Source organism: Hordeum vulgare, chromosome 4H, assembly GCF_904849725.1.
Source record: "Hordeum vulgare subsp. vulgare chromosome 4H, MorexV3_pseudomolecules_assembly, whole genome shotgun sequence".
Classification (NCBI taxonomy): Eukaryota; Viridiplantae; Streptophyta; class Magnoliopsida; order Poales; family Poaceae; genus Hordeum; species Hordeum vulgare.
In genome coordinates, this window is record NC_058521.1 from 595705134 (window position 1) to 595719518 (window position 14385).

At 46.2% G+C, this 14385-nt stretch overlaps 1 protein-coding gene across 1 annotated transcript; it reads left to right on the forward strand.

Annotated features, from left to right (window-relative positions):
* Positions 1-7767: 7767 nt before the first annotated feature.
* LOC123450874 (probable carbohydrate esterase At4g34215) lies at positions 7768-8295 on the forward strand. Its single transcript, XM_045127926.1, has one exon. It carries the CDS (start codon positions 7795-7797, stop codon positions 8293-8295), a length of 501 nt encoding a protein of 166 aa, XP_044983861.1. The 5' UTR covers positions 7768-7794.
* Positions 8296-14385: the final 6090 nt, after the last annotated feature.

Sequence of the window (14385 nt, forward strand, 5' to 3'; positions counted from 1 at the left end):
AGCCGCCGACGAGGGTGGTCTGTGGTTAGATATTATTTGGGAAAAATACCTTTGGGGACAACCCTTGGCTTTCGCAGCCAGATCTGGGGATCTGAGTTCTGGCAATCCATCGTACAGCTCATGCCATTTCTTCGACTAGGCTCTTCTATCGAAGTGGGAAGGGGAAATTCCACTTTATTTTCGTTGGACCGATGGTGCGGCCCTCACGCCTTTGCCTCTCGCTTCCAGCTTCTTTTATGCATTTGCACCCAACAAGTTATCCCTGTAGAGGGCGCTCTACCCGATCTAGCGGGTATGACCTTCCGGAGGTCCTTCGCCCCCCTGGAGCGGGACCTGTGGGATGAGCTAATTCAATGTGTGGCTCTACATTCTGCGACCTTAGAGGAGGATGTAATCCACTGGCAGCTTGAGCCTACTGGACGATTTTCAACCAAATCGCTCTACCAAGCGATATTACGTACCCCAGGACCTATTGAGCTGAATATCCCGTGGGAATTCAAGCTGCCACTGAAGATCAAAAGTTTCCTGTGGCAACTAGTGCGCGGCCGGGCCCCGTCCGGGATGGAGGTGCCGAAACGGCACGGCCCATCCGATGGATTGTGTCCTCTGTGTAGCGTGCCAGAGGACTACAACCAGATATTCTTCAGGTGTCTGACAACGAGGTTCATGTGGTGTTGTTTACGGGAGGCGGTTGGGGGGGGGCGGGAATTGGTGCCACGACAAGCTATACGAGTTGTTTGCCGAGGTCCTAGGGGCTCACAGTGCTGCTATGAGACTAAACCTCTGGGTTACCATTGGTGACCTTCTATGGACCCTCTGGAATATCCGGAATAAGCTTGGGATTGAGCATGTTATTCCTCTGCGTGCGACTGATGCAATCTTCAAACTATGTGGTTTTCTCCAGATATGGCGGCCGCTTAGTCGGTGCAACGAATGGGGCTCCATCTACAGCTCGTCCACAACATTGAGAGCCATTGCCACGCGTTTGACATCCCTTACGACATCGCTTCCTCCGGCACCTCCTGAGCCGGATTAACTTAGCTGCCATGCTCTCTTATTTGGGGATTCCTGTGCTGCTCCCCCAGCATGACCTCTTATTTTCAGTTGTACTTTGCCCCTGGCGGTTGCCATCTGCCTGACCTGCGTGCGTGTTGAACCTTGTGTTAGTGTGTGTCTTGTGGTGTTCTGTATGCTCTCGTCGATGCTTTATAATATAAGGCGGGGGAAACCCTTTTTTCGATCTATCCAATATAGGCATGTTGCCCTATGTCTTTCATGCATGTGCTCTCTAGACCTATACCACCCAGATTGGGTGGGTTCGTTCCTTTGGTTCCTATTGATTGCTTCTCCTTGGTTTTTGCCCAGCCGTACATCTGATACTATCCGATGAATACACGCGTGGGGTTGTGTTCATTCAATAGCGTGCGTTGTAATTGCGTGAAGAAATTAATGAGTTGAGATACATTAAAAAACTGCACATACTAAGGTAAGTAATACAAGAAGTGGTTTACACAAAGACGGCGTCAGATAGCACACACCAATGAGCTGATACAAAACTGGCCAGAATGGACCAAATCTACGAGTTCTGACGAGATCCATGTAACCGGACCAAGAAGTTCCCCTAACGTTCGTATCGCCCCGGGACCCAAAATCAGTGAGTAATATAGCATGGAAAACTGGCCAGAATGGACCAAGTCTGCGAGTTTTGACGAGGTCCCCGTAACCGGTCCCACAGTTCGCGGAACATTCAGATCACCCCGGGAACCAAAATCAGTGAGTAATTGCATACAAAACTGGCTAGAATGTATACTATGTGAGTTTTGACGAGGTGCCCGTAACCAGACCCAGGAGTTCCCCAAACGTTTGTAGCGCCCCGCGACCCAAACACAGTGAGTAATAGCATACAAAACTGGCCAAAATGGACCAATTCTATGAGTTTTGACGAGATCCATGTAACCGGACACGGATGTTCCCCTAACGTTCGTATCGCTCCGGGAACCAAAATCAGTGAGTAATAGCATACAAAACTGGCCAGAATGGACCAAATCTATGAGTTTTGACGAGGTCCCCCTAACCGGACCCAGGAGTTTCCTGAACGTTTGCATCACCCCGGGACCCAAAATCAGTGAGTAATAGCATAGAAAACTGGCTAGAATGGACCAAATCTACGAGTTTTGACGAGGTCCCCGTAACTGGACCCCAAAGTTCCTCGAACGTTCGTATCACCCCGGGACCCAAAATCGGTGAGTAATAGCATATAAAACTGGCCAGAATGGACCAAATATGCAAGTTTTGATGAGGTCCCTTTAACCGGTCCCCAGAGTACCCAGAACGTTCTGATCGCCCCGGGAACAAAATTAGTGAGCAATAGCATACAAAACTTGCCAGAATGTGTAAAATCTGTGAGTTTTGACGAGGTCCCCATAATCGGACCCCAAAGTTGCCCAAACGTTTTTTATCGCCCCGAGACCCAAAATCAGTGAGTAATATCATATAAAACTAGCCAGAATGGACCAAATCTACAAGTTTTGACAACGTCCCCGTAATCGGTCCCAAGAGTTTGCGGAATGTTCGGATCGCCCGGGGAACCAAAATCAGTGAGTAATAACAAACAAAACTAGCAAGAATGTGTAAAATCTGTGAGTTTTGACGATGTCCCTGTAACAGGACCCAAGAGTTCCCTAAACGTTTGTAGCGTCCCGGGACCAAAACAAAATGAGTTCCCTGAACGTTTGTAGCACCCCGGGACCAAAACTGGGTAGAATGGACCAAATCTACGAGTTTTGACGAGATCCATGTAACAGGACCACGAAGTTCCCCTAACATTCGTATCGCCTCGGGACCCAAAATCAGTGAGTAATAGCATAGAAAATTGGCCAGAATGTACCAAAATCAGTGAGTTTTGACGAGGTCCCCGTAACCGGTCCTAGAGTTTGCGGAATGTTCGGATCGCCCCGGGAACCAAAATGAGTGAGTAATAGTATACAAAATTGGCTAGAATGTATAAAATATGTAAGTTTTAACAAGGTCCCGTAACCAGACCGAGGAGTTCCCCGAACGTTTATAACACCCGGGACCCAAATACAGTGAGTCATAGCATAAAAAACTGGCCAGAATGGACCAAATCTGCGAGTTTTGACGAGGTCCCCATAACCGGACCCCAGAGTTCGCGGAACTTTTGGATCAGCCCGGGAACCAAAATTTGTGAGTAATAGCATAGAAAACTGGCCAGAATGTATAAAATCAGTGAGTTTTGACGAGGTCCTTGTAACCGGACCCAGGAGTTCCCGGAACGTTCGTATCGCCCCGGGACCCAAAGTCAATGAGTAATAGCATATAAAACTGGCCAGAATGGACCTAATATGCAAGTTTTGACGAGGTCCCAGTAACCGGTCCCGAGAGTTCGCGGAACGTATGGATCGCCCCTGGAACCAAAATCATTGAGTAATAGCATACAAAACTGGCCAAAATGTGTAAAATCTGTGAGTTTTGACGAGGTCCGCGTAACCGGACCCGGGAGTTCCCCGAACATTTGTATCGCCCCGGGACCCAACATCAATGAGTAATAGCATAGAAAACTGGGTAGAATGGACCAAATCTACAAGTTTTGACGAGGTACCCGTAACTGAAAACCAAAGTTCCCCGAACGTTTTTATCGCTCTAGGACCCAATATCAGTGAGTAATAGCATATAAAACTGGCCAGAATGGACCAAATCTGCAAGTTTTGACAAGGTCCCCGTGACCGGTTCCCAGAGTTCGCGGAATGTTCGGATCGCCCGGTGAACAAAAATCAGTGAGTGGCAAACAAAACTGGCCAGTATGTGTAAAATCTGTGAGTTTTGACGAGGTCCCCTTAACCGAATCTAGGAGTTCCCCGAACGTTTCGATCGCCCCGGGAACCAAAATCAGTGAGTAATAGCATAGAAAACTTGCTAGAATGGACCAAATCTACGAGTTTTGTCAAGGTCCCCGTAACCGGTCCCAGAGTTCGCGGAACGTTCGGATCGCCCCGGGAACCAAAATCAGTGAGTAATAGCATACAAAACTGGCTAGAATGTATAAAATATGTGAGTTTTGACGAGGTTCCCGTAACCGGACCCAGAAGTTCCCCGAACGTTTGTAGCACCCCGGAACCCAAACGCAGTGAGTAATAGCATACATAACTGCGAGAATGGACCATATCTGCGAGTTTTGACGAGGTCCACATAACCGTACCCGAGAGTTCGCGGAACGTTTGGATCGCCCCCGGACCCGAAATCAGTGACTAATAGAATAGAAAACTGGCTAGAATGGACCAAATCTACGAGTTTTGACGAGGTCCATGTAACTGGACCACGAAGTTCCCCTAACATTCGTATCGCCCCGGGACCCAAAATCAGTGAGTAATAGCATGGAAAATTGGCCAGAATGGACCAAGGTTGTGAGTTTTGACGAGGTCCCCATAACCGGTCCTAGAGTTTGCGGAATGTTCGGATCGCCTGGGAACCAAAATGAGTGAGTAATAGTATACAAAATTGGCTAGAATGTATAAAATATGTAAGTTTTAACGAGGTCCCGTAACCGGACCGAGGAGTTCCCCGAACGTTTATAGCGCCCCAGGACCCAAATACAGTGAGTCATAGCTTAAAAAACAGGCCAGAATGGACCAATTCTGCGAGTTTTGACGAGGTCCCCATAACCGGACCCCAGAGTTCGCGGAACGTTTGGATCAGCCCGGTAACCAAAATCAGTGAGTAATAGTATAGAAAACTGACCAGAATGTATAAAATCGGTGAGTTTTGACGAGGTCCTCGTAAGTGGACTCAGGAGTTCCCGGAACGTTCGTATCACCCCGGGACCCAAAGTCAATGAGTAATAGCATATAAAACTGGTCAGAATGGACCTAATATGCAAGTTTTGATGAGGTCCCAGTAACCGGTCCCGAGAGTTCGCGGAACGTTCGGATCGCCCCTGGAACCAAAATCAGTGAGTAATAGCATACAAAACTGGCTAGAATGTATAAAATATGTGAGTTTTGAAGAGGTGCCTGTAACCGGACCCAGAATTTCCCCGAACGTTTGTAGCACCCCGGAACCCAAACGTAGTGAGTAATAGCATAGCTAAGTGCGAGAATGGACCAAATCTGCGAGTTTTGATGAGGTCCCCATAACCGTACCCGAGAGTTCGCGGAACGTTTGGATCTCCCCGGGAACCAAAATGAGTGAGTAATAGCATACAAAACTGGCCAGAATGGACCAAATCTATGAGTTTTGACGAGGTCCCCGTAACCGGACCCAGGAGTTCCACGAACGTTTGTATCTCCCCCGGACCCGAAATCAGTGACTAATAGAATAGAAAACTGGCTAGAATGGACTAAATCTGCGAGTTTTGACGAGGTCCCTGTAACCAGACACCAAAGTTCCCCCGAACGTTTGTATCGCCCCGAGACCCAAAATCAGTGAGTAATAACATATAAAATAGGCCGGAATGGACCAAATATGTAAGTTTTGATGAGGTCCCCGTAACCGGTCCCTAGAGTTCACGGAATTTTCAAATCGCCTCGGGAACCAAAATCAGTGAGTAATAGCACACAAAACTAGCAAGAATGGACCAAATCTATGAGTTTTGACGAGGTACCCGTAACCGGACCCAGGAGTTGACCCAACGTTTGTATCGCACCGAGAGCCAAAATCAGTGAGTAATAGCATAGAAAACTGGCTAGAATGGACCAAATCTTTGAATTTTGACGAGGTCCCCGTAAACGGACCCCAAAGTTCCCCGAACGTTCGTATCGCCCCGGGACCCAAAATCAATGTGTAATAGCATATAAAACTGATCGGAATGGGCCAAATATGCAAGTTGTGACAAGGTCCCCGTAACCGGTCCCTAGAGTTCGCGGAACATTCGGATCGCCCCGGGAACCAAAATCAGTGAGTAATAGCATACAAAACTGACTAGAATGTGTAAATTCTGTGAGTTTTGACAATGTCCCCGTAACCGGACCGAGGAGTTCCCCGAACATTTGTAGCCCCCGGGACCCAAACACAGTGAGTAATAGCATAGAAAACTGGCTAGAATGGACCAAATCTGAGAGTTTTTATGAGGTCCCCATAACCAGACCATAGAGTTCGCGGAACGTTTGGATCGCCCCGGAAACCAAAATCAGTGAGTAATAGCATACAAAACTGGCCAGAATGTACAAAATCGGTGAGTTTTGACGAGGTCCCCGTAACCGGACCCAGGAGTTCCCGAAACGTTTATATCGCCCCAGGACCCAACATCAGTGAGTATTAGAATAGAAAACTGGCTAGAATGGACCAAATCTACGAATTTTGACGAGGTACCCGTAACCGGACACCAGAGTTCGCGGAACGTTCGGACCGCCCCGGGAACCAAAATGAGTGAGTAATATCATAGTAAACTGGCTGGAATGTGTAAAATCTGTGAATTTTGACGAGGTCCCCGTAACCGGACCCAGGAGTTCCCCGAACATTTTTAGCTCCCCGGGATCCAAACACAGTGAGTAATAACATACAAAACTGCCAGAATGTACCAAATCTGCGAGTTTTGATGAGGTTCCCGTAACTAGACCCTAGAGTTCGCGGATCGCCCCGGGAAACAAAATCAGTGAGTAATAGCATACAAAACTGGCCAGAATGTATAAAATCTGTGAGTATTGACGAGGTCCCCGTAACCGCACCCATGAGTTCCCCGAATGTTTGTATCGCCCCGGGACCCAACATGAGTGAGTAATAGCATAGAAATTGGCTAGATTGGACCAAATATGCGAGTTTTGACGAGGTCCCTTTAACCGGACCCCAAAGTTCCCCGAATGTTTGTATCGCCTCGGAACCCAAAATCAGTGAGTAATAGCATATAAAACTAGCCAGAATGGACCTAATATGCAAGTTTTGACGAGCTCCCAGTAACCGGTCCCGAGAGTTCGCGTAACGTTCGGATCGCCCAGGGAACCAAAATTAATAAGTAATAGCATACAAAACTGATCACAATGTGTAAAATCTATGAGTTTTGACAAGGTCACCGTAACCGGACCCGGGAGTTCCCCAAACATTTGTAGCTCCCCGGGACCCAAACACAATGAGTAATAGCATACAAAACTGGCGAGAATGGACTAAATCTGTGAGTTTTGATGAGGTCCCCATAACCAGACCCTAGAGTTCGCGGAATGTTTGGATCGCCCCGAGAACCAAAATCAATGAGTAATAGCATACAAAACAGGCCAGAATGTATAAAATCAGCGAGTTTTTACGAGGTCTCTATAACCGGACCCAGGAGTTCTCCGAATGTTTGTATCGTCCCGGGACCCAACATCAATGAGTAATAACATAAAAAACTGGGTAGAATGGACCAAATCTCTTGACGAAGTCCTCGTAACCGGACCCCAAAGTTCCCCGAACGTTTTTATCGCCCCGGGACCCAAAATCTATGAGTAATTTAGGACACTAAAACTGAACGTAAACCAAGCTCTCTCAGCGATTCGCGTTTCTGGTCATCCGTTTTCCCGATCTGGACATTTGTGTCCATTGGATGCATATATGGGATGCTGCTTTGCTGCAAACTGGCCACAAGCTGGGCCTGCTGTGCGAGGGGCAGCTACTCCCGTGGCATTTTCGGCCTTCTCTTGTTGATTGGGCCAAATAAAGCTTCTTGGCCCATCTACGACATCGCTTGTGTAGAATCCTACGGGCAAAGAACGAGCGTAACGCTTGAAGCCGCAGTGTTCTCTTCTTCACACTTTCCTCGCCGCTGCTCCCGTAGTCATACGCATCTTCCTTCTGTCAGGGAAGAGCAACATGGCCGGCCGCGGCGGCGTGCACCAGCGGCGGTGGGATGGGGTCGTGCCGCCGGAGTGCGCACCGGACCCCTCCATCCTCCGTCTCTCCGCCTCGCTCGCATGGGAGGAGGCCCGCGAGCCGTTGCACGCCGACATCGACACGACCAAGACCTGCGGCGTCGGCCCCGGGATGGCCTTCGCCCGCGCCATTCTCCCGGAGCTGCAGCCCCGAGGCACCGCCAGGGTAGGGCTCATACCGTGCGCCGTTGGCGGCACGGCCATCCGGGAGTGGGCCCGTGGGGAGCACCTGTACGAGCAGATGGTGCGGCGCGCGCGCGTTGCGACCGAATGCGGAGAGATCGAGGCCGTGCTATGGTACCAGGGGGAGAGCGATGCAGAGTCCGATGCCGAAACGGCGGCATACCAGGGGAACGTGGAGAGGCTGATAGCAAATATCAGGGCAGATCTTGGGATGCCGCATCTACCATTCATTCAGGTGGTGGCCGCGCTCGGTAAATAGTGTAATTTGTCTTCATTCTTGGCATCAGGGGCGGAGCCAGAGAATTTAGCCATTGGGTTCATTCATTGTCTCATTTTTTGACTATGTTTTAGATTAGTTAAGTTTAGAGTCTTATTTTCCACCATCTTTCAGCAAGAGTACAACGCTAAAAATGGCATACATCAGAGAAATATGACATAACTTAAAAACTGAAGAGTGCAAGACATACCGGTTGGATCCAATGATAAAATCACTTGTTTAGTCAAATTATAAATAGTACTTGTACCAAATAACTTTATGCTCGATGTGTAACTTCTTACCATCCTGAAAACATTGAAAAATGACAAATTTAAATAAATTTCATTAAGCAAAAGAAGCATGTAAATTAATGACAGTATAACCGCACCTAAACCTTGCTCTCACAGCGATTTGCCTTTTTGGCCATCCGTTTTTGCGATCTCGAAGTTTCTGGCCTTTGGATTTTGTGCTAAATCGATCTGATCTACAGTGTGCTTAGTCTGGCCCAGTTGTCCTTTGGTCTGCTACTCCAGAGGCCGAAAGCAAGGCCTCTGATGCATTGGGCCAAGTGCAAGCTTCCAGCCCATTCGAAGGAGGGAGGCATAGGAGCGACCACGTGAGGTCCATCCGGTAGCGAACCCTCCTAATCCATTCCCGACGTGAAGAAAAACATTGTTTGGTCCATAGGATGTGGGGCACGCGAAGAGAGGAGGCGCGCAAGGGGATCGACCGTGAGTGAAGCCGGTCGAGGCGAGCGAGGGGAGTCGATCCGGCGTGGATCCAGCGCGATGCGGTTCAGCCGGGGCGCTCGACGATTCAATCATAGGCGATAGAAATAATCATTTCTGTGGACCTTAGTGGCTATTGATGTGCCCACTCGCCAATGTCTGTTGCTACAAACCTTAATGGCAATTGATGTGCCCAGGTCGGTTACCATGTCGATCCGTGTTCTTACAGTACTCCATTTGCATCCATATATATTCTCGATCATCGTATTGTCCCTCCCCATCCCATCCTTACTTCGGCAGGTTGCTACTTATCTTCTTTGTTCCCTCTTCCCCAATTATTTCTAAATCAAATTCCTGAAATTATCTTATTGATGTTGTTTTTTCTACTCCCAGTTCAATAGAAGGTGCTCTGAGTTGACGGATTCAAGCTCGTTTCTGCTCGGCTGGGTTCTCCCTTGCCACTCCAATGGCTTCAGGTCAGGTTATTATCGGTGTTATATTACTAGCTATGTGTACTCATCCTGCTGCACATGGTGTCTACAGTTGGACGGTATTGTTTTGATCCATGACTGCAATTGGTTTCTTAAATATGTATCCTGTTTGGGGGATTTTGGTATCCGTATGGATTATTCTGTCGAGGGGACTCTGTTCTAGGAATCGGAGAACACCATAGCCTCATATGATGACGGCATATTGAGCAACTTCTTCTGTATATCTTGTTGGATAATGTATTGACATGCTTCCAAAGCCTCTAACTGAATGTATCCCTTTCATTATATAGCATACACACTGAATTCCAGAATTGCTTACTGAATTTGAAAAAGTAATGAAGCAGGTACATGCATAGAGGTATCCACGCAAATAAAAAGTCAAATACCTCATGGATAGGATCCATACCCAGCTTGGCCATCAACCAATATTATCTCAAGAGATTGGCAATTAATCTTTGTTGAACGAAGATTACTTGAAAAGAAACACTGATTTGGTCTGAGATTTTGGTCTGACGATGTATTATTGTGGCAACAGGGGCTCCCTTCCCTCTAAACTTTCGTGTTGTCATCAAGATGATCCTAAAATGCAGAGAGAGAGTGTGTGTGTGTGTGAGAGAGAGAGAGAGAGATAGATAGATGAGGAGATGTTTGTATTTATAAGTTTTCTTAACGAGTCTATATACAGACAAGGAGCTGCACTAGAGAACATTTATTAAACAGAGGAATTACATATTTAGGTTTTCTTGTATGACGTTAGTTTCAATTCATTCCTAAGCTGGACAGTGACGGCCATAAACGCCTTGGCGTTTACAATTAGCCACCACCTGGGTTTATTGAGCTTAAAATAGATGCCTCTTTTAATGGAGATCATTTATGCAATTATGCTGGAGCAATCAACCGAGATGGTAATGTGTTTCTTGTATAGCTGAACTAGATTATGTTCTAGATGCTCATATGGTGGAAGCTCATGGACTAAGACATGGCTTACTGCCAGGCTCTCGCTGGATGTGGTCGTCTTGCTATTAAATCAAAAGGCATGATGATCAGTCACAACACCCGACGACTGGAGTGTATGATGACTATTGGCACTTATCCACATATTTTGTCAAGATAATCTTCGACCACTGTCCCTAGGAAGATAATGCAATTACCCATGAGCTTGTTGTGTTGAGAGACGAGGATTCCCCACCTTGCATTGTACCTCTTTTTTTCGGAGAGCACTCTACCTCTTCTTTTATCGGAGAGCATTGTACCTCTTCTAGCCGAAGATATAACTGTTATTGATTTATTAGACATTTTTCAGTAGAAACTAATTCATTCCTATTCAGTCTTTACCTTCTATTTGTGATATTAATCTATGTTAGAATAAACATTTCTAAAATATTCCGTGTCTTACCTTCATCATTTATAGATATGGTAATTGATTACGTGTGTAGCAAAAAAGGGCATTTAGCTGACTTGAGTTAAGTTCCTAGGAGTAGTGAGAGATACTAATGATGAAAATTACACTGCAAGGTTTGTTGCTATTTCTAATAGGCAACAACACATCTATGGTTAGATATCTATTTTTGTATGCACACAACGTTTGCTGGTGTAAGGAAATTCCCATGAAGAATTAATCATGTGGCTTAAAAACAAAGGATGATATTGTAAATATCAGAAACCTACAAAGACATCATTCATTGCTCGGAGAAGAGACATTATTCAATGATCTGAACATTACAGATCATGCAGCTAGCTAGGTAGCACCCTTGAATAATGACGTGGTTAATTAGCTGAATTGATTCAAGTATTATTCTTTTAAGAACAAGTACCGGTGCAATATTTTGTTAATCCAGTAAGTTTAGTTTGTTATTGTGCTTCAAAGTCAAAAGGCAACCTCAGTTTGTACTTAATTATCATATTTTATTCCAACATATATTTACAAAAAACAAATTATTTAAAGTCATCACAATTTTGTACTCTTCCAACCCTCTTAATATATGGGTAAATATACGTGCGCAGCAACGCGCGCCATCATGGTCTAGTAGCATATAAAACTGGTCAGAATGGACCAAATATGCAAGTTTTGACAATGTCCCCGTGACCGGTTCCCAGAGTTCGCGGAACGTTCGGATCGCCCGGTGAACCAAAATTGGTGAGTAATAGCAAACAAAACTGGCCAGAATGAGTAAAATCTGTGAGTTTTGACGAGGTCCCCGTAACCAGACCTAGGAGTTCCCCGAACGTTTGTAGCGCCCCGGGACCCAAACACACTGAGTAATAGCATACAAAGCTGGCCAAAATGAACAAAATCTACGAGTTTTGACGAGATCGATGTAACTCGACACGGATGTTCCCCTAACGTTCGTATCTCCTCGGGACCCAAAAAATCAGTGAGTAATATAGCATGGAAAACTGGCAAAAATGGACCAAGTCTGCGAGTTTTGACAAGGCCCCTGTAACAGGTCCGAAAGTTCGCGGAACGTTCGGATCACCTTGGGAACCAAAATCAGTGAGTAATAGCATAGAAAACTGGCTAGAATGTACAAAAGATGTTAGTTTTAACGAGGTGCCCATTGATATGTCTCCAACGTATCTATAATTTTTGATGGTTTCATGTTATTATCTTGTCAAACTTTGGATGTTTTGCATGCCTTTTATATATTTTTGGGACTAACTTATTAACTCAGTGCCAAGTGCCAATTCCTGTTTTTTCCATGTTTTTGACCCTTTTCAGAGGAGGATTTTGAAAAGAGTCCAAATGGAATGAAACTGCCAAAAAGATTTTTTGCCGGAACAGAAAAAGATTGGGAAGCCGGAGAATGAGGGCAGGGGGCCACCAGGGACCCCACAAGCCCTCATGGCGCGGCCAGGGGGGCGCGCCCCGTGGCTTGTGGGCTCCCTGAGCCTCCTTTGCCCTAGGTGTTGCGCCTATATATGCCCTAAAATCCCATAAAAAATCAGGAGATCATCGAAAGTACTTTTCCTCCGCCACAAGCTTCTGTCTCCGCAAGATCCCATCTCGGGCATGTTCTGGTGCCCTGCCGGAGGGGGATTCGGATACGGAGGGCTTCTTCATCAACACCATGACCTCTCCGATGATGCGTGAGTAGTTCACCATAGACCTACGGGTCCATAGCTCGTAACTAGATGGCTTCTTCTCTCTCTTGGATCTTCAATACAAAGTTCTCCATGATCTTCATAGAGATCTATCCGATGTAATCTTCTTTTGCGGTGTGTTTGTCGAGATACGATGAATTGTGGATTTATGATCAGATTATCTTTGAATCTTATTTGAGTTTCTTCTGATCTCTCTTATGCATTATTTCATATCCTTGTAATTCTCTTCGAGTTGTGGGTTTTGTTTGGCCAACTAGATCTATGATTCTTACAATGAGAGAAGTGCTTGGTTTTGGTTTCATATCGTGCGGTGACCTCACCCAGTGACAGAAGGGAAAGCGAGGCACGCATCATGTTGTTGCCATCAAGGGTAAAAAGATGGGGGTTTCATTATTGGTTTGAGATTATCCCTCTACATCATGTCATCTTGCTTAAGGCGTTACTCTGTTCGTCATGAACTCACTACACTAGATGCATGCTGGATAGCGGTCGATGTGTGGAGTAATAGTAGTAGATGCAGAAAGTATCGGTCTACTTGTCTCGGATGTGATGCCTATATGTATGATCATTGCCTTAGATATCGTCAAGACTTTGCGCGGTTCTATCAATTGCTCGACAGTAATTTGTTCACCCACCGTGATATTTGCTATTTTGAGAGAAGCCTCTAGTGAACACTATGGCCCCCGGGTCTACTCCACACCATATTTTCAGCCTTACACTTTTTCTTCGTTGCACTTTCCGCCTTTAGATCTCATTTTGCAATCAATCTTGAAGGGATTGGCAACCCCTTTATAGCGTTGGGTGCAAGCTCTTTTATGTTTGCGCAGGTACTCTGGACTTGACGAGATTCTCCTACTGGATTGATACCTTGGTTCTCAAACTGAGGGAAATACTTACTGCTCCTGTGCTGTATCACCCTTTCCTCTTCAAGGGAAAAATCGACGCAAACAAGAGAAGTAGCAAGAAGAATTCCTGGCGTTGCTAGAGAAGGACTTTTGTTGCCGTAGCATCCATAATCGGACCCAGGAGTTCCCCGAATGTTTGTAACGCCCCGAGACCCAAACACAGTGAGTAATAGCATACAAAACTGCGAGAATGGACCAAATCTATGAGTTTTGACGAGGTCCCCATAACCGGACCCCAGAGTTCGCGGAACGTTTGGATCGCCTTGGGAAAAAAAATCAGTGAGTAATAGCATACAAACTGGGCAGAAATGACCAAATCTATGAGTTTTGACGAGGTCCTAGCAACCGGACCCAGGAGTTCCCCGAACGTTTGTATCGCCCGCGACCCAAAATTAGTGAGTAATAGCATAGAAAACTGGCTAGAATGGACCAAATCTGCGAGTTTTGACGAGGTCCCCGTAACCGGACCCCAAAGTTCCCCGAACGTTCGTATCGCCACGGGACCCAGAATCAGTGAGTAATACCATATAAAATAGTCCGGAATGGACCTAATATGCAATATTTGACGAGGTCCCCGTAATCGGTCTCTTGAGTTCGCCGAACGTTCAGATCACCCTGGGAACCAAAATCAAGTGAGTAATAGCATACAAAACTCGCCAAAATGTGTAAAATCTATGAGTTTTGACGAGGTCCCCGTAACCGGAACCAGGAGTTCCTCGAACATTTGTAGTGCCCCGGGACCCAAACACAGTGAGTAATAGCATACAAAATTGGCTAGGATGGACCAAATATGCGAGTTTTGATGAGGTCTCCGTAACCGGTCCCCAGATTTCGCGGAACATTTGGAAAGCCCCGGGAACCAAAATT